Here is a 24,634-nt window from a genome sequence, read left to right as displayed (position 1 = left end):
GTCTCATCGTGCATTTTCCCTCTTGTGGCGCCGTTTCCGATATCCAAAGTCCAGTCGACCCGGGGTCTCGGACCACCGGAGCGGATCCCGATCCAGGCGAGCCCCAGGCTGCTGCGGGGCCTTCATCCGTCGCCCTTGACCGGCTCAGCCCGCCAACCCATGTCCCTCTCCTCTCCTCTCCTCGCCCGAACTGGGGTCTCTAGAGCCGTGAGGCAGGGTCGTAGTGGTCTCAGTGCAAACATCTGTACATCAACCCCCTCCCTGCTCCTCGTCTCTCAGTCCCCAAACACAGAGACTCTGAAGAAGGAGCTCAGCATCTAAACATATAACATTCTTAGGGGTTTGGACAGGCTAGAAGCAGGAAAAATGGTCCCCATCTTGGGGGAGCCTAGAACCAGGGGTCACAGTTTCAGAATAAGGGGTAGGCCATTTAGGACTGAGATGAGCAAAAGCTTTTTCACCCAGAGTTGTGAATCTGTGGAATTCTGTGCCTCAGAAGGCAGTGGATTCCAATTCACTCCTGTATATCTCCAAGAGAGAGTTAGATTTAGCTCTTTGGGCTAAAGGAATCGAGGGATACGGAGAGAAAGCAGGAACGGGGAACTGATTGTGGATGATCAGCTATGATCGTATTGAATGGCGGTGCTGGCTCGAAGGGCCGAATGGCCTACGCCTGCATCTATTTTCTATGTTTCTGTCCCAAAATGTCACCCATTCCTGCTCTCCAGAGATGCTGCCTGTCCCGCTGAGTTACTCCAGCTTTTTGTGTCTATCTTCGGTTTAAACCAGACACTGATGGGCCGATGGGCCGGGCTGGCTGAGGTTTAGCTAAGGGATCTGCAACCGATGGAGCAACTAGGCCCATTATTGCAGCTCTAGCACCACACATGGGTCGGAGTCGAGGGCTAGACATCTCTCTCTCTCTCTGTCCCCCCAAGATTGGCAGACAGCTGCAGACCTCCACAACTCTAGCCTCCTATACAGTTTAGATCGAAGATAGACACAAAATGCTGGAGTAACTCAGCGGGACGGGCAGCATCTGTGGAGAGAAGGAACGGGTGACGTTTCGGGTGCAGGCCCTTCCTCAGAACTGTACCCCTGTTACGTTTATTGCTTGCGGGGATTACAGTCCGAATACACAGCCACCGCAGTCCGTGACACACTCACACAAGGGTCCTGCCTCGGCAAGGCCAGCAGCATCATCAAGGACCAGTCTCACACCCCAGCCACTCCCTCTTCTCCCCTCTCCCATCGGGCAAGGGGTACAGAAGTGTGAAAACAAACGCACACCTCCAGATTCAGCGTGGAAACAGGCCCTTCGGCCCACCGAGTCCATGCCGGCCAGCAATCCCTGTATACTAGCACTATCCTGCACCCTAGGGACAATTTACAATTTTTATCAAAGCCAATTAATCTACAAACCTGCACGTCTTTGGAGTGTGGGTGGAATAGACTCCCACTAGGAAATATATAAACTGAGGGGTGTTGATTTAATGACAACGCCAGAAGGAGAAAAGGTCAGGTAATGTTCCCCCCCCCCCCGACCCCGAGCCCCCCGTGGATGGCAAGCCCGAAGATTACAGAGGAGATCTTTGAGCAAGCCTCATATCCCGGCAGCGGCCAGCAGATGGAGCCCTGGAGCTGTGTACGAGAGGAGAGAACAGGAACTGTGATCGCACACATCATGCAACACACACACACACACACACACATACAACACACACACACATACAACACATACACATACAACACACACACATACAACACACACACATACAACACACACACACATACACACACATACAACACACACACACATACAACACACACACACACACACATACAACACACACACACATACACACATACACACACACACACACATACAACACACACAACATACACAACACACACACATACAACACACACACATACAACACATACACATACAACACACACACATACACACACACAAACACATACAACACACACACATACAACACACAAACACATACAACACACACACATACAACACACAAACACATACAACACACACACATACAAAATTGCTCTGGTATTTTCTTTCATTCTTCACATGTTTAAATTATAACTAGACTAAGTGGGACCCGTTGGGTCCCAGCATCACACGGGAGGGCTGGTCCCCCAACGCAATATTCCACCTCTCCACCAATTCCAATATTGGTGGCCAGTGGGAGGCTTTCTGGAGCGTTAGCATGGGTTTTGTGGGTCGAAGCGACTGGTTTCCATAGGGCTAGTATGGACATTGTGAGCCAAATGGATTATTGGACTGGCAGCTCAGTCACTCAGGCCTGGTGGGCTGGCAGATCAGTCACTCAGGGCTGGTGGGCTGGCAGATCAGTCACTCAGGGCTGGTGGGCTGGTGGACTGGCAGTTCATTCACGGCTATTCCTTGAAATTCCATTTCAAGCAGAGTGCAGGCCAGCAAAAATTCAATTTCATAGCATTTCAACCTCCTAACAAATCATTTATTGCTAGTACATTGCAGACTCACAGTTCAGTTGATACAGAGCTTAGAATCACAGTCGTGGACTCTCCTTCACGATCTTCCAGAGTGACTGACTCACGTCCAGGCATCCGGGGTTTTGTAGTCCTGCCCCTCCTTGGAAGGGGCATTACTTCATCGTGGTAATTGACAGGCGAGAGGACCAATCACCTGATTTCAAGATTTTTTAAACACTCATAACTTTTTTATTTTTCATCGATCGGAAAAATCCTCAGGGCTGCCTCAGCGGAGGAGGACTGTGAGTAAGATGGACAAATCATAGCGGTATAGGATAGCGTTATTTTTATAAAATCAGTATACAGCGCAGAGAGGAAGTGGTCAAGATGAGACTTTCAGTTCTATAGATAGATGTTTTATTTTTAATTGTCTACCGTTTAATGTGTTGTTACTTGCGAGCAAATAAACCAAGGCAAATTCCTTGTATGTATACAAACTTGACTAATAAAATGTATTCAATTCAATTCAATTAATCTGCAAACCTGCACGTCTTTGTAGCGTGGGAGGAAACCGGAGCTCCTGGTCACGGGGAGAAGATACAAACTCCGTACAGACAGCACCCATAGTCAGGATCGAACCTGGGACTCTGGCGCTGTGAGGCAGCAACTCCACCGTGCTCTAAACTATACTAAAATAACTCAGAAAGATCAGTCAGAAAGGAATGGGGCGTCAATGAACAAATTCCCTGGAGGCTTGTGTCTACTAGTTCTTGTGTCCTATGGCTTGTACACTGCTCTGGTGGCTTGTGTCTGTGGCTTGTACACTGCTCTGATGTCTTGTGTCTACTAGTTCTTGTGTCCTGTGGCTTGTACACTGCTGATGGGAATCAGTTTTTAACTGTGAACATCAGGCTGACTTGGTTTGAACTTTTAATCCCAACCATTCCGCTGCCTTCGCTCCAGGCACTGGCATTCCCTTCCCAACCTCTCCGCCTCCCGATCCGCCTTTTCCCCTTTGATGGAAACTTGAGACTTTTGCTAGAGGTTTGTCATCTTGACATTTCCGTCTGTGCTGGAGTCTAGGATTACTCGGCAGCGCTCCGCAAACAGCCTGGGACATTTGACAGCATGAGAGCTTAGTTTAGTTTAGAGATGCAGTGCAGAAACAGGCCCTTCAGCCCACCAAGTCCGCGCTGACCAGCATTCCCCACACACTAATACTATCCTACACCATTAGGGACAATTTACACATACACCAAGCCAATTAACCTACAAACCAGCACGTCTTTGGGGAAATAAAGATCTCGGAGAAAATCTTTGAAACATTGAAACATATAGGATTGTTAATGGTTTGGACACGCTAGAGACAGGAAACATGTTCCTGATGTTGGGGGAGTCCAGAACCAGGGGCCACAGTTTAAGAATAAGGAGTAAGCCATTTAGAACAGAGACGAGGAAACACTTTTTCTCACAGAGTGGTGAGTCTGTGGAATTCTCTGCCTCAGAGGGCAGTGGAGGCGGGTTCTCTGGATGCTTTCAAGAGAGAGCTAGATAGGGCTCTTAAAGATAGCGTAGTCAGGGGATATGGGGAGAAGGCAGGAACGGGGTACTGATTGGGGATGATCAGCCATGATCACATTGAATGGCGGTGCTGGCTCGAAGGGCCGAATAGCCTACTCCTGCGTCTATTGTCTATTGTCTAAAACCCGCGCGGTCACGGGGAGAACGTACAAACGCCCGTAGTCGGGATGGAACCTGGGTCTCCGGCGCTGCAAGCGGCAACTCTACTGCTGCGCCACCGTGCGGTGAGAGGTACAGCAGAGAGGCGAACCTGGACAATACAGCTCACCCCCTCCATGACACACTTGGTGAACCTCTCCACTTGTCACTTTAATTCCACGTTTCATGTATCTCGTGCGTTTATGAATGTTGGCAGACCAATGTCTCTCCTGGGATAAATAAAGCGTGATCGTATCTTCTCGTTACGTATCATTTGCTGTTGTGCCAATTGCCCTCCAGAGGGTTCACTATAGACCGTCTACTGAGCATTATTCCGTGCGTCTGTTGGCTCAGGACTAGAACATGCAGCTGACTTACATTAAGAATGCTTCCCCTCCCTTCTACAGTACGTCCTACAGCCAATGTCCTCTGGTCCTCCATTTACACACTCTGGGCAAGAAACTCCTTGGAGGAACCCTATTCCCCAGGAGGATGAGGGGTGATCTTATAGTGTACAAAATCATGAGTGGAATAGATCGGTTAGACGCACAGAGTCTCTTGCCCAGAGCAGGTGAATTGGTGCGGAAGATTGCAACCTTCACGTGGTCCGCCCTGTTTCGACAAATGCAATCAACCTGGTGTGCACAATCAAATAAGATCAAATAGAACAAGTTGTCCTACAACTTTAGGCTGTGCACGCCACACGCAAGGAGAAGAAGAAGGTGAATCGAGGACCAGAGGACGCAGGGTTAAGGTGAAGGGGAAAAAGATTTAATAGGATTCTGCGGGGTAGCTTTTCCACACAAAGGATGGTGGGTGTATGGAACAAGCTGCCAGAGGAGGTCGTTGAGGCTGGGACTATCCCAACACTAGGCAGGTACATGGATAGGACAGGTCTGGACGGATATGGGCCAAACGCAGGCAGGTGGGACTAGTGTAGTTGGCCGATGTGAGCAGGTTGGGCCAAAGGGCCTGTTTCCACACTATATCACTCTATGACTCTATGCGATGAAAACTGATATTGTCTGAGTAAAGCAGGAAACTGAACTCACACAAACCCTTGCCCGTCAGGGAGGTCAAAGTGCACTCACTCCAGTGAGAGCTATATCAATGATGCGGAATACCTATAGCTAGGAAAATGGACAAGGGAGAGCCAGTGGATGTAGTGTACCTGGACTTTCAGAAAACATTTGATAAGGTCCCACATAGGTGTTTAGTGGGCAAAATGAGGGCACATGGTATTGGGGGTAGAGTGCTAACATGGATAGAAAATTGGTTGGCCAACAGGAAACAAAGAGTAGGGATTAACGGGTCCCTTTCAGGATGGCAGGCAGTGACTAGTGGGGTACCGCAAGGCTCAGTGCTGGGACCGCAGCTATTTACAATATATATCAATGATTTAGATGAAGGGATTAAAAGTAACATTAGCAAATTTGCAGATGACACAAAGCTGGGTGGCAGTGTGAACTGTGAGGAGGATGCTATGAGGATGCAGGGTGACTTGGACAGGTTGGCTGAGTGGGCAGATGCATGGCAGATGAAGTTTAATGCGGATATATGTGAGGATATCCACTTTGGTGGCAAGAACAAAAAGGCAGATTATTATCTGAATGGTGTCAAGTTAGGAAAAAGGGAAGTACAACAGGATCTGGGGGTCCTTGTTCATCAGTCACTAAAAGTAAACATGCAGGTACAGCAGGCAGTGAAGAAAGCGAATGGCATGTTGGCCTTCACGACAAGAGGAGTTGAGTATAGGAGCAAATAGCAGTTGTACAGGGCCCTGGTGAGACCACACTTGGGGAGTATTGTGTGCAGTTTTAGTCTCCACATTTGAGGAAGGACATTCTTGCTATTGAAGGAATGCAGCATAGGTTCATGAGGTTAATTCTCGGGATGGCCGGACTGTATACTGTCTGTTGAAAGAATGGAATGACTGGGCTTGTACACTCTGGAATTTAGGATGAGCGAGATTCTTATTGAAACATATAAGATTGTTAAGGGTTTGGACACACCAGAGGCCGGAAACACGTTCCCGATGTTGGGGGAGTCCAGAACTAGGGCCACAGTTTAAGAATAAGAGGTAGGCCATTTAGAATGGAGATGAGGAAAAACATTTTCACCCAGATAGTTGTGAATTTGTGGAATTCTCTGCCTCAGAAGGCAGTTGAGGCCGATTCTCTGGATGCTTTCAAGACAGAGTTAGATAGAGCAGAGTCAAGGGATATGGGGAGGTGGCAGGAACGGGGTACTGATTGGGGATGATCAGCCATGATCACATTGAATGGTGGTGCTGGCTCGAAGGGCCGAATGGCCTACTCCTGCACCTATTGTCTATGTATCTATGAGCATGATCAGTCTGAAGAAGGGTCTCGAGACGAACTTATACAGCTGCACATTTGGGCGGAGAAACTTAACGTGCTCGTTGGTGGAGAAACCAAACGGTAGTAGGAATGGGGATGACCAACAGGTGTAGTGGCGTGCATGAGCCTTGGGATCACCAGCCTTCTGAGGCATCTACCGGATATGTCAACGTACCAATATACAGGTCCACCCCCCCCCCCCCGAAAATGAGACACCTGGGCCAGGTGAGGTGGCCAATCCCAACCTGATCATTGGTGCATTCCCCGTACAGCCGCCCTTTGTACTCAGATGGACAGACCATGTGACAAAGCCCGTGGACCGTACGTACGCGTGAAGGGAAGGAGCAGCGGCCGGGGCACCCGGAGAGCACGCACGCACGCACACGGATCCGGCGGGACGGGGCGCGGCCCGACACCCCCAAACTCCCCCGCTCAACCAATCAACAACCTGGGGGCCGCCAGCTCAAAGTGTTCATCCTTTAATAAAAACTCAATAATTATACACACGATTTTACACGAGTAAAATACAATTCAGTAAAAAAACAAAATTAGACGGCATCGTGGTCCGGGGGAGGAGGAGGGGAGAGAGAGGGGGGGGAGGAGGAGAGGAGGGGCGAGGTGAGAGGGAGAGAGGGGGAGAGGAAAGAGGGGGGAGGAGGGGGGGGAGAGGAGAGGGGGGAGAGAGGGGGGAGAGGAGAGGGGGGAGGAGAAGGGGGGGAGAGAGAGGGGGGGGAGGAGAGGGGGGGGGAGGGGGAGGAGGGGGGAGAGGAGGGGGGTGGAGAGGGGGGTGGGCAAATGGGGGAAGTAGGGAGATTACAGTGCACCCTGTGTGGAGGGGGGAGGAGAGAGGGGAGGGGAGGAGGGGAGATAGGGGGGAGGAGATGGGGGGAGGTGGGGAGATGGGGGGTGAGGAGCGCAAGAAGAGAGGGGGGGTGGAGGGAAGGGGGATGACAATAGGAGGGGGATGAGGATGATGAGGTTGGGAGGGGGAGATGAGGGGGATGAGGGGGGATGAGGGGGAGGGGGGGGGGGGGAGGGAGTACGGGGGTTACAGTGAGGAGTTGCCCCCCTGTGAGGAGTCAGGTGCGGGGGCGCGGGGGGCACCTCGGTCATGAGGACGTGGGCACGGTTGGTGCCGGGGGTGAAGGATGAGCGGGGACGCCAGGGCAGGCACAGCACCTGCTTGAAGGTGTGGCGCATCTCGTTGTCGCGGAAGGAGTAGATGAGGGGGTTGGACAGCGAGTTCAGCTCAGCCAGCAGCAGGAAGAACTTCTCCAGCGCCAGCACCTCACACCTCGAGCAGTCCACCCCGTCTAGTAGCAAGACCACCAGCCCCGGTGTCCAGCACACCCACAAACGCACCTGCGGACAGAGAGACACGTGAGCACAGAATTACCCCCCCCCCACACTACCCCCCACCCCCCCCCCCCCCTACCCACCACCCCCCCACCCCCCTCCCCCCCACCCACACTCCCCACTCAAGGGGGGAGGTTTTGGGGCAGGTGTTGCATCTCCTGCAGTTGCAGGGGTTGATACCTGGGGAGGGGGTGGTTTGGGTGGGAAGGGATGAGTCCCTGTTGCCGTTGCACAAGCCTCTGTAGACCGGTAGCACGGTGGCGCAGCGGTAAAGCTACTGCCTCACAGCGCCAGAGACCCGGGTTCGATCCCGACTACGGGTGCTGTCTGTACGGAGTTTCCTACCACACTCCAAAGACGTGCAGGTCTGCAGGTTAATTGGCTCGGTATAAATGTAAAATTGTCCCTAGTGTGTATAGGATAGTGTTAGCGTGCGGGGATCGCTGGTCGGCGCGGACTCGGTGGGCCAAAGGGCCTGTTTGCGCGCTGTATCTCTAAACTAAACTAAGCTAAACTCCTCACCGGAGACAGTCTGCAATCGCCAGTCCCAGACACAATACTGGCTATCTCTGATCTCTGGGCAGCCTTGGGATGAGCAGAGGCCTCAACTCCCGTAGTCATCATGGCCTTCAATAACAGAACCAAGGGCAGCCAGAACCAAAAGATCACTCGACGACAAAGACGCAGTACGGTCGTGGGCAGATTCATGGGTAATTTTCAGCCCCATTTCCGTAACCGGCTTCCGTCTCCGCACCAGAGATCCCGTAGCGGAGCAAAGATACTAGTGCGGAGACGGAAGCCGGTTACGGAAACATCCTCGTAGAAATAAAAGTCCTTTGGTAAAAATCTTCTCCTCATTTTCAGAATTTTAATTTATTGACACAAATTGTTCCCCCGCAACGTTGATTACACTGCGGGTCGGGTCGGGTCGGGTCGGGTCGGGTTACTAAAATGGATGAACAAAAGGCCCACGTTCCGCTCCGTTGCGTACTACACGTCTGCCCATTGCATTTAGCAGGAGTGGTCTATCTTGCTCCGCTATAGGATCTTTGGCCAGAAGTGATAGACTGTTAAACCTTTCCCACCCATCTACTTGTCCAAATGTCTTTTCAATGTTGTTAACGTACCTGCTACAGGTGTGACTTTAGTGGTCAGGCCGCATTTAGAATATTGTGTTCAGTTCTGGGCACCGTGTTATAGGAAAGATAGGTTAATTTGGCTTAAGGAGGAACTGCAGATGCTGGAAAATCGAAGGTAGACAAAAATGCTGGAGAAACTCAGCGGGCGAGGCAGCATCTATGGAGCGAAGGAAATAGGCAACGTTTCGGGACGAAACGTTACCTATTTCCTTCGCTCCATAGATGCTGCCTCGCCTGCTGAGTTTCTCCAGCATTTTTGTCTACATTAGTTTAGTTTTGCGATACTACTTTAGTTTAGAGATACAACATAGAAACAGGCCCTTCAGCCCACACGGTCCAACCTGCCCATCAACCACCCTGTGTATACTAGTTTACTTAGAGATACAGCCTGGAAACAGGCCCTTCGGCCCCGCACACTAGCACTATCCTACACACCCTAGGGACAATTTTACATTTACACCGAGCCAATTAACCTGCAAACCTGTACGTCTTTGGAGTGTGGGAGGAAACCGAAGATCTCGGAGAAAACCCACGCAGGTCACGGGGAGAGCGTGCAAACTGCGTACAGACAGCACCCGTGGTCGGTTGTTGTCAAGCTGGAAAGGGCACAGAGAAGATTTACGAGGATGTTGTCAGGACTAGAGGGCGTGAGCTACAGGGGGAGGTTGAGCAGGCTGGGACTCTATTCCATGGAGCGCAGGAGGATGAGGGGCGATCTTATAGAGATGGATTAAATCATGAGAGGAATAGATCGGATTGATACACAGAGACTCTTGCCCACAGTATGAGAATCGAGAACCAGAGGACATAGGTTTAAGGTGAAGGGGGAAAGATTTAATAGGAATCGAGGGGTAACTTTTTCACACAAAGGGTGGTGGGTGTGTGGAACGAGCTGACGGAGGAGGTAGTTGAGGCTGGGACGTTTGAGAACCTATTCGACAGGTACATGGATAGGACAGGTTTAGAGGGATATGGACCAAACGCAGGCAGGTGGGACCAGTGTAGATGGGGCATGTTGGTCGTTGTAGGCAAGTTGGGCTGAAGGGCCTGTTTCCACGCATTGGCGAGGTAGTTGAGTGGATCAGCGAGAGCTGGTTGCAAACTTGCTTTACAAGAAACTGAATGTGTTTCTTGTAAACAGTTTGTCCTTGGGCAAACCCCGACCGTAAACATCGAACTCCAACACAAAAGGCTGGAGTGACTCAGCGGGACAGGCGGCATCTCTGGAGGGAAGAGAAGAGTGACGTTTCGAGTGTCGAAACCCTTCTTCACACCCAAATCGTCACCCATTCCTTCTCTCCAGAGATGCTGCCTGTCCCGCTGAGTTACTCCAGCGTTTTGTGTCGATCTTCGGTTTAAACCAGCATCTGCAGTTCCTTCCTGAAACATGAGCCCTCGATATGATTAACCCTGTGTGGTCGCTGCTCAGAGTTAGAATCATAGCATGATACAGTGGAAAAACAGGCCCTTCGGCCCAACTTCCCCACACTGACCAACATGTGCCAGCTACACTAGTCCCCCCTGCCTGTGTTTGACCCATATATCCCTCTAAACCTGTTCTATCCATGCACCTGTCTAACTGTTTCTGAAATGTTGGGATGGTCCCTGCCTCAACTACCTCCTCAGGCAGCTCGTTCCATACACTCACCACCCTTTGAACAAACCATTGATCCAGACACAAAAAGCTGGAGTAACTCAGCGGGCCAGGCAGCATCTCCGGAGAAAGGGAATAGGTGACGTTTCGGGTCGAGACCGTTCTTCAGACTGAGGGTCAGGGGAGAGAGAAACGAGAGATACAGAAGGTACATAGACCAAATGAATGAAAGATATGCAAAAAGCAACGTTGATCAGGGAAAGGTGGAGCCCACAATGGTCCATTGTTGGCTGTGAGGGAGGTGATAACGAGTTATTCAGACAATGAAACTTAACAGGGTGAAAGTGAACGACTAGACTAGGGGGAGGGATGGAGAGAGAGGGGATGTAAGAGTTACTTAAAATTAGAAATATCAATACTTGTACCGCAGTGGTGTAAGCTGCCCACGCAAAATATGAGGTGCTGTTCCTCCTTTTTGCGCTGGGCCTCACACTGACAATGAAGGACCGTTTGGGAATGGGAGGGGGAGTTAAAGTGTTTGGCATCCGGGAGGTCAGGTAGGCCCAGGCGGACTGAGCGAAGGCGTTCAGCGAAACGATCGCCCAGTCCATCGCGATCCGGCCCTGGGTTTGGGACTCTCGCAGAGCCTGAGTCGGAGGCCCGAGATCCAGGGCCCCCAATTCTGCCCCAGTCCTTGGCCTTTCCCGGCCTACAACAAGGGCCCTCTCTCCCGAGCTCAGCCCCAGCTACTGGCATTGAACGAGCAGGAAAAGTCTTTATTAAACTTGGGAGCTGCAGAAGTCAGGCAGGTCTAACTTGTTTTGAGGAGTGACGAACACAATGGAAGCGAGCCGTTGCCGAGGGCAGGGTTACAGGACGGCAACAGGCAGAATAGCCAGGCCGGGCGAGAGGGAGAGATCCTTGTGGGAGTAATAGCCTGTCCCCCTCATCCTGAACCCCAGCCGCAACTTGTGGCAATGAACAGCACGGAAACAGGCCCTTCGGCCCACCCAGTCCATCCTGCCCCTCAACCACCCCGTGTATACTAGTTTATTTAGAGATACAGCATGGAAACAGGCCCTGTGGCCTATCTAGTAAATGCTACCCATCAACCACCCACACTAGGGTTTCGGCCCGAAACGTTGTCTATTTCCTTCGCTCCATAGATGCTGCTGCACCCGCTGAGTTTCTCCAGCATTTTTGTCTACATTAGTTTAGTTTTGCGATACTACTTTAGTTTAGAGATACAACATAGAAACAGGCCTTTCGGCCCACACGGTCCAACCTGCCCATCAACCACCCCGTGTATACTAGTTTATTTAGAGATACAGCACGGAAACAGGCCCTTCGGCCCATCGAGTCCATGCTGCCCATCAACCACCGACACTAAGAGTCTTGACACGAAACATCGCCAATTCCTTCTCGCCATAGATGCTGCCTCACCCGCTGAGTTTCTCCAGCATTTTTTGTCAACCACCCACATTAGTTTAGTTTCAAGATACGACATGGAAACAGGCCCTTCGGCCCATTGAGTCCAAGCTACCCATCAACCACCCGTTTATGTATTGTCATCTGATGTCTTTCACAATTGTGCATTGTCTTTCCGCTGACTGGTTAGCACGCAACAAAAGCTTTTCACTGCACCTCGGTACAAGTGGCAATCGACTAAACTGAAACTGAAACCTCTGCCCTAGTTTAGTTTAGAAATGGCCCTTCGGCCCACCAAGTCCGTGCCAACCATCAATAACTCCGTGTACTAGCACTATCCCACACCCCGGGGCCAATTAGCCCACAAACCTGAGTGTGGGAGGAAACCGGAGCACCCGGAGTAAACCCACGCAGGTCACGGGGAGAAGGTACAAACTCCGTACAGACAGCACCCGTAGTCAGGATGGAACCCGGGCCTCTGGCGCTGTGAGGCAGCAACTCTGCGCCACCGTGCCGCCCCTACTAATCCTATATTAATCCCTTTTTTTTAAATCTCCCCCCATTCTTGTGGGTCGTCCTTTTTTGTACACAAAGGGTTGTGGGTGCCTGTGGACACACCGTGGTGGGTCCATGGCAGATACAACCGTGGCATTTAAGAGACTCTTGGATGAGCGCATAGACACGCAGAGATTGGAGGGATCATGCGCAGACAGTTGGCCTTGGCATCATGTTTGGCACGAACATCGTGGGTCGAAGGGCCTGTTCCTGTTTACTCTGTTCTACACCCATTCTCTAATTGCCCCAGGGGTGTAAGGAGTGGGTGAGAGAGAGGGACAATTAGTGTGTGAACAGTCCCTCGACACAAAACGTTACCGATTATTTTTTTTCTCCAGAGATGTTGCCTGACCTGCTGAGTGACATAGAAGATATTAGCTATCAGGAGCGGTCGAACAAATTTAAATCGTTTTCTTTGAAACTTCAGCCGTGGAAGACCTGGCTACAGTAAATAAAATATCATAATGAGAGGCATAGATAGGATAGAGTCAGAACTTTTTTATAGACAATAGACAATAGGTGCAGGAGGAGGCCATTCGGCCCTTCGAGCCATTCAATATGATCATGCTAGTCATACACAGTCTGTACCCCGTTCCTGCCTTCTCCCCCCATATCCCTTGATTCCGTTCCACCAGCATTTTGTGTCTAACTTCTATCTCTTAATAGTCCCCACCCTAACGATATCCTAACGAGGAACTCTGCAAGGTGTTGACACACCCATTTTTAATTTAGTTCAGTCGATGAAATGATTTTCATAAATGCCAGAGATAAAGCTGGTAGTGACCCGACAGGTTAAACCATTATTATGTTCAAGAAGGAACTGCAGATGCTGGAAGATCGAAGGTACACAAAATTGCTGGAGAAACTCAGGGGGTGCAGCAGCATCTATGGAGCGAAGAAAATAGGCGACGTTTCGGGCCGAAACCCTTCTTCAGACTGATGGAGGGGTGGGGGGGGAGAAGGAAGGAAGGAAAAAGGGAGGAGGAGGAGCCCGAGGGCGGGCGGATGGGAGGGTGGGAGGAGACAGCTAGAGGGTTAAGGAAGGGGAGGAGACAGCAAGGGCTAGCAGAATTGGGAGAATTCAATGTTAATGCCATCCGGACGCAAGCAACCCAGGCGGAATATGAGGTGCTGTTATTATGTTTTATTGTTATGCAAATTATATTTAATTGCTGCCAGAGGAGGAAGTTGAGGCTGGGACTATCCCATTGTTTAAGAAACAGTTAAGACAGGTACATGGATAGGACAGGTTTGGAGGGATATGGACCAAGCGAAGGCAGGTGGGACTATGTAGCTGGGACATGTAGGCTGGTGTGGGCAAGTTGGGCCGAAGGGCCTGTTTCCACACTGTATCACTCGATGATTCTATGTGTGGTCTCCCCAGCCTCCACTTGTTTTCTTAAAGAGATACAGCATGGAAACAGGCCATTCGGCCCACCCCAACCAGCGATCACTAGCACTATCCTACACACACTAGGGGCAATTTACAATTATATCGAAGCCAATTCACCTGCAAACCTGCACGTGTGGGAGGAAACCGGAGCACCCGGAGAAAACCCACGCAGGTCACGGGGAGAAGGTACAAACCCCGTACAGACAGCGCCCGTAGTCAGGATAGAACCCGGGTCTCTGGCGCTGTGAGGCAGCAACTCTACCGCTGCGCCACCGTGCCACTAATATACACTCTGACGGAAGAGTTACTGCTTCCTGAAGATTTTTGGAGCCTGAATATTAATAACTAAATTAAGGCATCAATAACTCCACCCGCAAATTTAGCCAGGACTTAACCTGGGATTTAAAATAACATGTTAAATTCGGATCAGTAGATGTTAAGATGCACCCACAGAAATCTCAGTCATTTCCAGATTCAGGGACTGTTTCTTCCCGGCTGTTATCAGGCAACTGAACCATCCTCTCACCAACTAGAGAGCGGTCCTGAGCTACTATCTACTTCATTGGAGACACTCGGATTATCTTTGATCGGACTTTATCTTGCACTAAATGTTATTTCCTTTATCTTGTATCTGTACGCTGTGGAGGGCTTGATTGTAATCATGCATAATCTTTCTGATGACTGGATAGCAAGCCACAAACACGCTATTCACTGTAGCGTGGTATATGTGACAATAAACTAAACAGAATATACAACGCAGGAACAGGCCTTTTGGGCCTACAATGTCTGTGTCAAACATGATGCCAAGACCAACTCTTATCTGCCTGCATGTGATGCATATCCCTCCATTCCCTGCCTATCCAAAAGCCTCTTAAACACCACGATCGTATCTGCCTCCACCCCCCCGGCAGCTCATTCCAGGCCTCCACCACCCCCTCTGTGTAAAAAGAAATTGCCCCACACATCTCCTTTAGACTTTGCCCCTCTAACTGTAAAGCCAAGCCCTCTAGCTTCTGTTCAAGGCCCTGATTTGTTCTGTGTAGGATGGAACTGCAGATGCCAGTTTACACCAATGATAGATTTAAAGAGCTGGAGTAACTCAGCGGGTCGGACAGCATCTCTGGAGAGAAGGAATAGGTGATGTTTCGGGTTATTAGAAGGGTCTCGACCCGCAACGTCACCTCCAGAGATGCTGCCTGTCCCACTGAGTTACTCCAGCTTTTTGTATCTATCATTGGTTGGACGAGCTTCCTGGAGGTGAATGTGACATGCCTGTACTGTAATATTCAACGTACATGTGTCTCACTCAGGAATGCAGCAGGTTAAACGCTCCACTCTTGTTTGGACATATTTCATTCCTCTCTAGAACATGCAGATGCTGGCTTGCTGAACAAAGGTAAAAGCATCTCTCTGCTTTGACCAAGCCTCACCTGCACTCTTGCTCAAAAACACTCAGAGAGAGGGAGAGAGAAAGAGCGGGGAGAGAGAGGGAGAGAGAGGGGAGAGAGAGAGAGAGGGGGAGAGAGAGAGGGAAAGAGAGAGAGAGAGAGAGAGGGGAAAGAGAGAGAGAGAGAGAGAGAGAGAGAGAGAGAGAGAGAGAGAGAGAGAGAGAGAGAGAGAGAGAGAGAGAGAGAGAGAGAGAGAGAGAGAGAGAGAGAGAGAGAGAGAGAGAGAGAGAGAGAGAGAGAGAGAGAGAGAAAGCATATAGAGAGAGAGAGCTCGGAAAAAGAGAGTGGAGAGAGCAAACGGAGAGAGAGAGTGAGAGAGACAGAGCGGAAAGAGAGAGCAGAGAGAGACACTAGAGAGAGAGCAGAAAGAGAGAACGGAGAGGGAGAGAGAGAGAGAGAGAGAGAGAGCATACAGAGAGAGAGAGAGAGAGGAGGAAAGAGAGAGCAGAGAGCGAGATGTATAGAGGAAGTCATTGAGGCGGGTAGTATCACAACGCTTACAAAATATTTAGACAGCTACATGTACAGGACAGGTTTAAAGGAATATATAGACCAAAGGTATGCAGGTGGAACATGTTGGTTAGCATGGGCAGTTTGGGCCGAAGGGCTTGTTTCCATGCTGTAAGATTCTATGACTCTATGACCCTAATATTTGAATGACCCCATCTTACATTCATAAGATGTAGAAGCAGGATTAGGCCATTCGGCCCATCAAGTCTACTCTGCCATTCAATCGTGGCTGATCTATCTCTCCTGCCTAACCCCATTCTCCTGCCTTCTCCCCGTAACCTCTGACACCCGTACTGATCAAGAATCTATCTAGATAGACACAAAACGCTGGGGTAACTCAGCGGGACAGGCAGCGTCTCTGAAGAGAAGATTGGATGACGTTTCGGTTCGAGACCCTTCTCCAGACTGAGAGTCAGGGAAACGAGAGATATAGACGGTGATGTAGAGACATAGAAAATATGAATGAAAGATATGCAAAAACGTAATCTATCCATGGAATCTATCCATCTCTGCCTTAAAAACTATCCACGAAATGTTGGTCCGCGCGGACTCGATGGGCCGAAGGACCTGTTCTCGCGCTGCATCTCTAAACTAAACCTAACCTGTATCTCAAACTAAATCTGAAGAAGGGTTTTGGCCTATTTCCTTCGCTCCATAGATGCTGCCTCACCCGCTGAGTTTCTCCAGCATTTTTGTCTACCTTAAATAAATTCCTCCTCATCCCCTCCCTGTGGACTAACCCTAAACCTAAACCGCTGACAGCAGCAGCGCAAGTTTGCAACGTTATACAAAGTTTCAACCGAGCGTTGGGTGGAAGAGAGTTCCCAAAAGGGAAGGAGGAATGTTGAGCATGTCAGGATGGAGGTGAGTTTCACTAGTGCTGTTCTACAGGCAAGCAGACTGCAACAAGTGACGGGGCAGGTCCCAGGAGAGATTGTTTACAGCCTGGGGCCAGAACCGTGCAGGCCGCAGCCTGTTTCCTTTGGCAGAAGACAAAGATAGCCGCCTGTTTTCCCGTCTTCATGAATGAAAGACCCCGTTGTTCACTCTCAGTTGCAACACACGTTACCCAGGCCGTACACACGCCAGCGTCCTGCCTCACGCTCCCTCGGGAGAGTTGGGAATCCCGGAGCCCACAGCCCCCCCCCCCCCCCACTGAAACATATAAGATTATTCAGGGTTTGGACACACTAGAGGCAGGAAACATGTTCCTGATGTTAGAGGAGTCCAGAACCAGGGGCCACACAGTTTAAGAATAAGGGGTAGGCCATTTAGAACGGAGATGAGGAAACACTTTTTCTCACAGAGAGTGTTGAGTCTGTGGAATTCTCTGCCTCAGAGGGCGGTGGAGGCAGGTTCTCTGGATGCTTTCAAGGGAGAGCTAGATAGGGCTCTTAAAGTGATGGAATTACTCAGTGGGTCAGGCAGCATCTGTGGAGAAGGTGCATAGGTGACGTTTCGGGTCCATGTTTTCCGGAGATGCCGCCTGTCCCGTTGTGCTATTCCAGCACCTTGTATCTTTAGACTTTAGAGATGCAGCGTGGAAGCAGGCCCTTCGGCCCATCGAGTCCGCGCCGACCAGCCATCACCCCGTATACTAGCACTATCCTGTACACTCGGGACAATTTACAAATTTACCAAAGCCAATTAACGCCAATTAACCTACAAACCCGCACGTCTTTGGAGCGTCGGAGCAAACCGGAGCACCCGGAGAAAACCCACGTGGCCACAGGGAGAACGAACAAACTCCACACAGACAGGACTTGAGGTCGGGATCGAACCTGGGTCTCTAGAGCTGTGAGGCAGCAACTCTACCGCTGGCTAACACCTACCGGGAGGAGGTGGCTGATCTAGCACTCTGGTGCCAGGATAACAGCCTCCTCTTGAACAGCAAAAAAACGAAGGAGCTGATCATGGACTTTAGGAGGGCACATCATCCGAGGACGTACACTCCATTGAGTATAAACAGGGATCCTGTGGATAGGGTGAACTGTTTTAAATATCTGGGAGTCCACATCTCCGAGGATATGACATGGGCATCACACGCCTCGGCACTCGTGAGTAAGGCAAGGCAGCGCCTTTACCACCTCAGGCAATTGAGGAAATTCAGAGTGTCTCCGAGGATCCTCCAGTGCTTCTACGCAGCGGCGGTGGAAAGCATCTTGTCCGGGAACATTACCATCTGGTTTGGGAATTGCTCTGCCAAGGACAAGAAGGCTCTGCAGAGAGTAGTGCGTTCGGCCGAACGCACTATGGGAACTTCACTCACCCCCCTGCAGGAACTATACAACAGGAGGTGCAACTCCAGAGCAAACAAAATCATGGGAGACCCCTTCCACCCCTGCAACGGACTGTTCCAGCTGCTACGGTCAGGCAAACACCTCCGTTGCCATGCGGTGAGAACGGAGAGGTTGAGAAGGAGTTTCTTCCCAGAGGCAATTCGGACTGTAAATGCCTATCTCACCAGGGACTAACTCTACTGAACGTTTTTCCTTCCATTATTTATTATGTAAAAGAATATGTGTGTTATGATTGTGTTTATAATTTGTTTGGTCGTTTTGTTGTTTGTCTTTTGCACAAAAGTCCGTGAGCATTGCCACTTTCATTTCACTGCACATCTCGTATGTGTATGTGACAAATAAACTTGACTTGACTTGAGGTGACAATACGGACTCTAACACTGAAGAAGGGTCTCGACCCGAAACGTCACCCATTCCTTCTAACCAGACATGCTGCCTGTCCCGCTGAGTCACTCCAACTTTTTGCATCTATCCTCGGTTTAAACCAGCATCAGTTGTGCCTTCCTACACATAACTCTTTCAGCACAGGTTCTGCATGCCATTGTGTTCGAAACAAGGGAAGAGATCCTGCTGTGAACAGCTGTTTCCTGCATCATCTTCCTCAGAGAAAATAACACAGCGGCAACTGCACAGAGCTGGGGGTGGGAGAGGGAGGGGGGGGGGGGGAGAGCAGGGGAGGGAGAGAGAGGCGGGGGAGGGGAGGGGGGAGGGGAAAGGGGGAAGGTGGAGGTGGGGGAGGGGGGAGGGGGGGGGGGGGGGAGGGGGGGGGGTGGGGAGGGTGGTGGGGGGGGGGGGGGATGGGGTAGGGGAGGGGAGGGGGAGGGAGTGGGGGGGCTGAGTGGGGTGGGGGAAGAGGGAGGGAGAGCGGAATGAAGAGAGGTGGGGGGGGGGGGGGGGGAGGGGGGGAGTGAGGTGGGGGAGGGGGGGGCTGTGGGGGGGGAAGAAGGGGGGAGGGAAAAATGGAGAGAGGGGGGGGGAGAGCGGAATGGAGAGGAGAGGGGTGGGGGGGGGGAGGGAGAGGGGTGGGGGAGGGGGGGTAACTCGTCTTTCAAGTGTTGCCGCAGCTGGGTTTTAGGATTTGATGCGGTCAATTGACTCAGCAAACTTCCACAAATAGCAATGAGATAATGTTTCTGTAACATCAGGCCAACCACAGACCGAGATGCGTGGACACAGAAACACAGAAACATTGACAATAGGTGCAGGAGTAGGCCATTCGGCCCTTCGAGCCAGCGCCACCATTCAATATGATCATAGCTGATCATCCAAAATCAGTACCCCGTTCCTGCTTTCTCCCCATATCCCTTGATTCCGTTAGCCCTAAGAGCTAAATCTAACTCTCTCTTGCATTCTCTTGAAAACATCCAGTGAATTGGCCTCCACTGCCTTTTGTGGCAGAGAATTCCACAGATTCACAACTCTCTGGGTGAAAAGGTTTCTCCTCATCTCAGTCCTAAATAGACGGCCCCTTATTCTTAAACTGTGTGACCCCTGGTTCTGGACTCCCCCAACATGGGGAACATTTTTCCTGCAGAATGAATGTGGAGGGGATGCTTCTACTAGTGGGGGGCTGCATGGTGGGACAGCGGAAGAGTTACTGCCTCACAGCGCCAGAGACCCGGGTTCCATCCTGACTACGGGCGCTGTTTCTACGGAGTTTGTTGGTTTGTGAGGCATTGGTAAAAATCATAGATTGTCCCTAGTGTGTAGGATAGTGTTAATGTGCGGGGATCGCTGGTCGGCACGGACTCGGTGGGCTAAAGGTCTGGTACCGCGCTGTATCTCTAAATTAAACTGTACCAAAACTCCAATATCATACACCTTGACATCTGTTACTCCAATACCCCACTCTTTGACCACTGTTACTTCATCTATGTCTCACTCCCTGTGCCGTTCTATTTGACCACATCCAGCAGTCTTTGTTTAGAAACATAGAAACATAGAAATTAGGTGCAGGAGTAGGCCATTCGGCCCTTCGAGCCTGCACCGCCATTCAATATGATCATGGCTGATCATCCAACTCAGTATCCCGTACCTGCCTTCTCTCCATACCCTCTGATCCCCTTAGCCATAAGGGCCACATCTAACTCCCTCTTAAATATAGCCAATGAACTGGCCTCGACTACCCTCTGCGGCAGAGAGTTCCAGAGATTCACCACTCTGTGTGAAAAAAGTTCTTCTCATCTCGGTTTTAAAGGATTTCCCCCTTATCCTTAAGCTGTGACCCCTTGTCCTGGACTTCCCCAACATCGGGAGCAATCTTCCTGCATCTAGCCTGTCCAACCCCTTAAAAATTTTGTAAGTTTCTATAAGATCCCCTCTCAATCTCCTAAATTCTAGAGAGTATAAACCAAGTCTATCCAGTCTTTCTTCATAAGACAGTCCTGACATCCCAGGAATCAGTCTGGTGAACCTTCTCTGCACTCCCTTCTCTGCACTCAGTTTAGTTTGGTTTAGAGATACAGCGTGGAAACAGGCCCTTCGGCCCACCGAGTCCATGCCGACCAGCGATCACCTCGTACACTAGCACTATCCTACACACTCTGGGGACAATTTACAATTGATAGAATTAACCTACAAACCTGGCGGTAGACACAAAATGCTGGAGTAACTCAGCGGGTGAGGCAGCATCTTTGGAGAGAAGGAATAGGCAACGTTTCGGGTCGAGACCCTTCGTCAGACCCTGAAGAAGGGTCTCGACCCGAAACGTCGCCTATTCCTTCGCTCCATAGATGCTGCCTCACCCGCTGAGTTCCTCCAGCATTTTTGTCCACCTTCGATTTTTCCAGCATCTGCAGTTCTTCCTTAAACGACCAACAAACCTGCATTTCTTTAGAGTGTGGGAGGAAACCTGGGCACCCGGAGAAAACCCACACAGTCACGGTGGGGAACGTACAAACTCCGTACAGACAGCACCCGTAGTCAGGAAAGAACCCGGGTCTCTAGCGCTGTGGGACGATGGTTCAGTTGCCTGACAACAGCTGGAAAGAAACTCTCCCTGCATTGACAGGTATCTCGCGGAGCTTAGACAGGGCGGAAGTTGTAAGGAGCCCCCTCGAGTTTCTTGAAACAGTGCGATGAGAGAGTGTGGACCATGGTGGACCTTTGTTGACAGATGAACCTTGCTTTGTGACTGGGATTTGAGAGAGAACACATTTTGGGAACAGTGATCACAACTCATAAGGTCATAAGTGAAAGGAGCAGAATTAGGCCATTCGGCCCATCAGGTCTACTCCGCCATTCAATCCTGGCTGATCTATCTTTCCCTCCTAACCGCATTCTCCTGCCTTCTCCCCATAACCCCTGACACCCGCACTAATCAAGAATCTATCTGTCTCTGCCGTAAAAATATCCATTGACTTGTGGCCTCCACAGCCGCCTGTGGCAATGAATTCCACAGATTCTCCACTCTCTGACTAAAGAAATTCCTCTACATCTCCTTCCTAACGGAACGCCCTTTAATTCTGAGGCTGTGACCTCTAGTCCTAGACTCTCCCACTAGTGGAAACATCCTCTCCACATCCACTCTATCCAAGCCTTTCACTATTCGGTAAGTTTCAATGAGGTCCCCTCCATTCATTCTTCTAAACTCCAGCGAGTACAGGCCCAGTGCCGACAGAATCCTCAAGTTTTAAGATAGTTATGATCAAGGATAGGACTGGACCTCAGGGTAACTCGCTTAATACGGGGAAGGCAAATGATAACGTCATTCAGCAGGAGCTGGTGAGATTGGGATAACATAGAACTAGTGTGAATGGGTGATCGATAGTTGGCGTGGATTCTTCTTCCCGCCTCCCTCCATCACCCCCACATCAGTCTGAGGAAGGGTCTCGACCCAAAACGTCGCCTATTCATTCACTCCATAGATGCTGCTGGGGTAGAGGCGGGAGACAGAGATGGGGGGGGGCGGGAAGAAGAAAGGAAGAGGCGGAGACAGTGGGAGAGCTGGGAAGGGGAGGGGAAGGAAGGAGAAAGCAGGGACTACCTGAAATTGGAGAAGTCAATGTTCATACCGCTGGGGTGTACTCCACCCAAACAAAATATGAGTTGCTGCTCCTCCAATTCGCGGTGGGACTCACTCTGGCCATGGAGGAGGCCCAGGACAGAAAGGTCGGATTGGGAATGATGTTTCATAAGGCTGCATTATTCAGCATTATAAATCTGACCGCATTTCGAGTGTGGTTCTCACTGAAGCTTGGTGCAGCCAACGCCAAGGCTCGGTGGGGGGAGGGCCACAGTCTAGGGACCTTCCGCTGCTGGACATGGGGGGCACAGTATGGTGGAGACGCCCCTCAAATTAAGGGAAGGTCTCCCACGCCAGGGGGCCACACGAGATGCATGGATGGAGGACATTTTCGTGGAAGTTAAAAGATGTATAAACTGTATCGAACAATTTGTATCGCCTCCGAAAATGTCGGATGAATTTATCGAACGGTTCACACATTGTATATATTTATTACTTGGACAGGGGCCACACGAGTGGCACGACTGGGGGTCAGTTTTGGTGGAATTTGAAAAATGTAACAAATTGTATTGAACAATTTGTATCGTCTCCGAAAATATCGGATGAATCTTTCACACGGTATATGAATTGTATATATTTATCAATTGAATAAAGTCTATTTTGAAATATTAAAAAAAAAAAAAATTTTGAGTCTGGTTTTTCGCCAGCATTTTTGTCCTACCAGCGATTGGTTTTACAATGGTGGGGACTCACTCAGAATGATGACCACTGTCTTCATGAGATTCATCATGGTCTCCTTGTGCCTGGAGTGGAGCGTGTGTTGGGACATCCTCTGCACCTGGTGCTGGACGTAGTAGAAGATGCGCAGGTAGACCAGCAACATGACGCAGAAGATGAGCAGGTTGGAGATGGCCCAGAAGACCAGGTAGCTACGGCTGTAGAGAGGGGCCATGCGGGAGCAAGTGTCCAGGTCGCACACGCAGTTCCAGCCCATCTGGGGGATGAGGCCCATGAGGATGGCCGTGACCCAGATGCAGACGATGAGGAACGTTACCCGCTGGTTGCTCATGTTGCTGTGTAGTTGCATCTGGAAGACAGTCTGGTGTCGCTCAACAGCCACCGCCAGCAGGTTGGTCACCGACGCGGTTAGGCTGGTGTCAATGAGGCCCTGTCGGAGGAACCAGGTGTGGACGGTCAGCTGGGCGGTGCGGGGCCCTGTGTGGAACATCAGGTAGGTGTAGGCCAGCCCCGAGAAGAGGTCGGTGGCAGCCAAGTTGGCTAGAAGGTAGAAGATAGGCTGGTGGAATCGGCGGTTGAGGACGATGGCTACAATGACCAGCGAGTTGGCCAGGATGACAATGACGCACACCAACAGCCCCAGGGTGACCACCAGCACGTCCTTCGTCCGCCAATGCTGGCTCAGTTTCTTGCCCACGTAGTCATAGAAGAAGGGGATGGTCTCGTTGTCGTAGCAGTGCCCCATCTCTCCGCCCCTCAGCTGCGCTCACTGGCCACCTGGAATAAAAGCAAGTTCAGTAACAGCAGCAAACAATGAAGATTGTTCCCGATGTTGGGGAGGTCCAGAACAAGGGGTCACAGTGTAGGGATAAGGGGGAAATCATTTAGGACCGAGATGAGAAAAACATTTTTCACACAGAGAGTGGTGAATCTCTGGAATTCTCTGCCACAGAAGGTAGTTGAGGCCACAGTTCATTGGCTATATTTAAGAGGGAGTTAGATGTGGCCCTTGTGGCTAAAGGGATCAGGGGGTATGGAGAGAAGGCAGGTAAGGGATACTGAGTTGGATGATCAGCCATGATCATATTGAATGGCGGTGCAGGCTGGAAGGGCCGAATGGCCTACTCCTGCACCTAATGTCTACGTTTCTATGTTAAACGTGATTGCCTCAACTACCTCCTCCGGCAGCTTGTTCCAAACACCCACCACCCTTTGTGTGAAAAAGTTACCCCTCAGATTCCTATTAAATCTTTTCCCCTTCACCTTGAACCTAAGTCCTCTGGTCCTCGATTCTCATACTCTGGCCAAGAGACTCTGTGTCCACCTGATCTAATAGATCGGGAGCAATGGTGATCCATTGCTCAACAGAGTCTCTTGCCCAGAGTAGGGGAATCGAGGACTAGAGGACATGGGTTCAAGGTGACGAGGAAAAGATTTAATGGTTATCTGAGGGGTAACTTTTCACACAAAGGGTGGTGGGTGTATGGAACAAGCTGCCAGAGGAGGTAGTTGAGGCTGGGACTATCCCAACCTTTAAGAAACAGTTGGACAGGTACATGGATAGAACGGGTTTGGGGGGATATGGGCCAAACGCGGGCAGGTGGGACAAGTGTGCAAGAAAGAACTGCAAATGCTGGTAAGATCGAAGG

General features: G+C 50.5%; 1 protein-coding gene and 1 long non-coding RNA gene across 2 annotated transcripts in view; one reads left to right on the top strand and one right to left on the bottom strand.

Annotated features, from left to right (window-relative positions):
* The window catches only part of LOC129714406 (uncharacterized), a 185,077-nt gene that overhangs the window by 5,787 nt on the left and 154,656 nt on the right, over positions 1-24,634 (top strand). The gene's annotated exons all lie outside the window — the stretch shown is intronic.
* lpar2a (lysophosphatidic acid receptor 2a) overlaps positions 7,587-24,634 on the bottom strand; it is a 44,538-nt gene continuing 27,490 nt past the window's right edge. The window contains 4 exon segments of the mRNA XM_055663987.1: positions 7,587-7,646; positions 7,649-7,910; positions 7,912-7,922; positions 23,001-23,762. Coding sequence (XP_055519962.1) covers positions 7,609-7,646; positions 7,649-7,910; positions 7,912-7,922; positions 23,001-23,730 — 1,041 coding nt within the window. The 5' untranslated portion in view covers positions 23,731-23,762 and the 3' untranslated portion in view covers positions 7,587-7,608.

This window comes from Leucoraja erinacea, chromosome 39, assembly GCF_028641065.1.
Source record: "Leucoraja erinacea ecotype New England chromosome 39, Leri_hhj_1, whole genome shotgun sequence".
Taxonomy (NCBI): Eukaryota; Metazoa; Chordata; class Chondrichthyes; order Rajiformes; family Rajidae; genus Leucoraja; species Leucoraja erinaceus.
The sequence above is the reverse complement of the archived record's forward strand: the minus strand, read 5'-3'. Positions and strand labels throughout refer to the sequence as shown.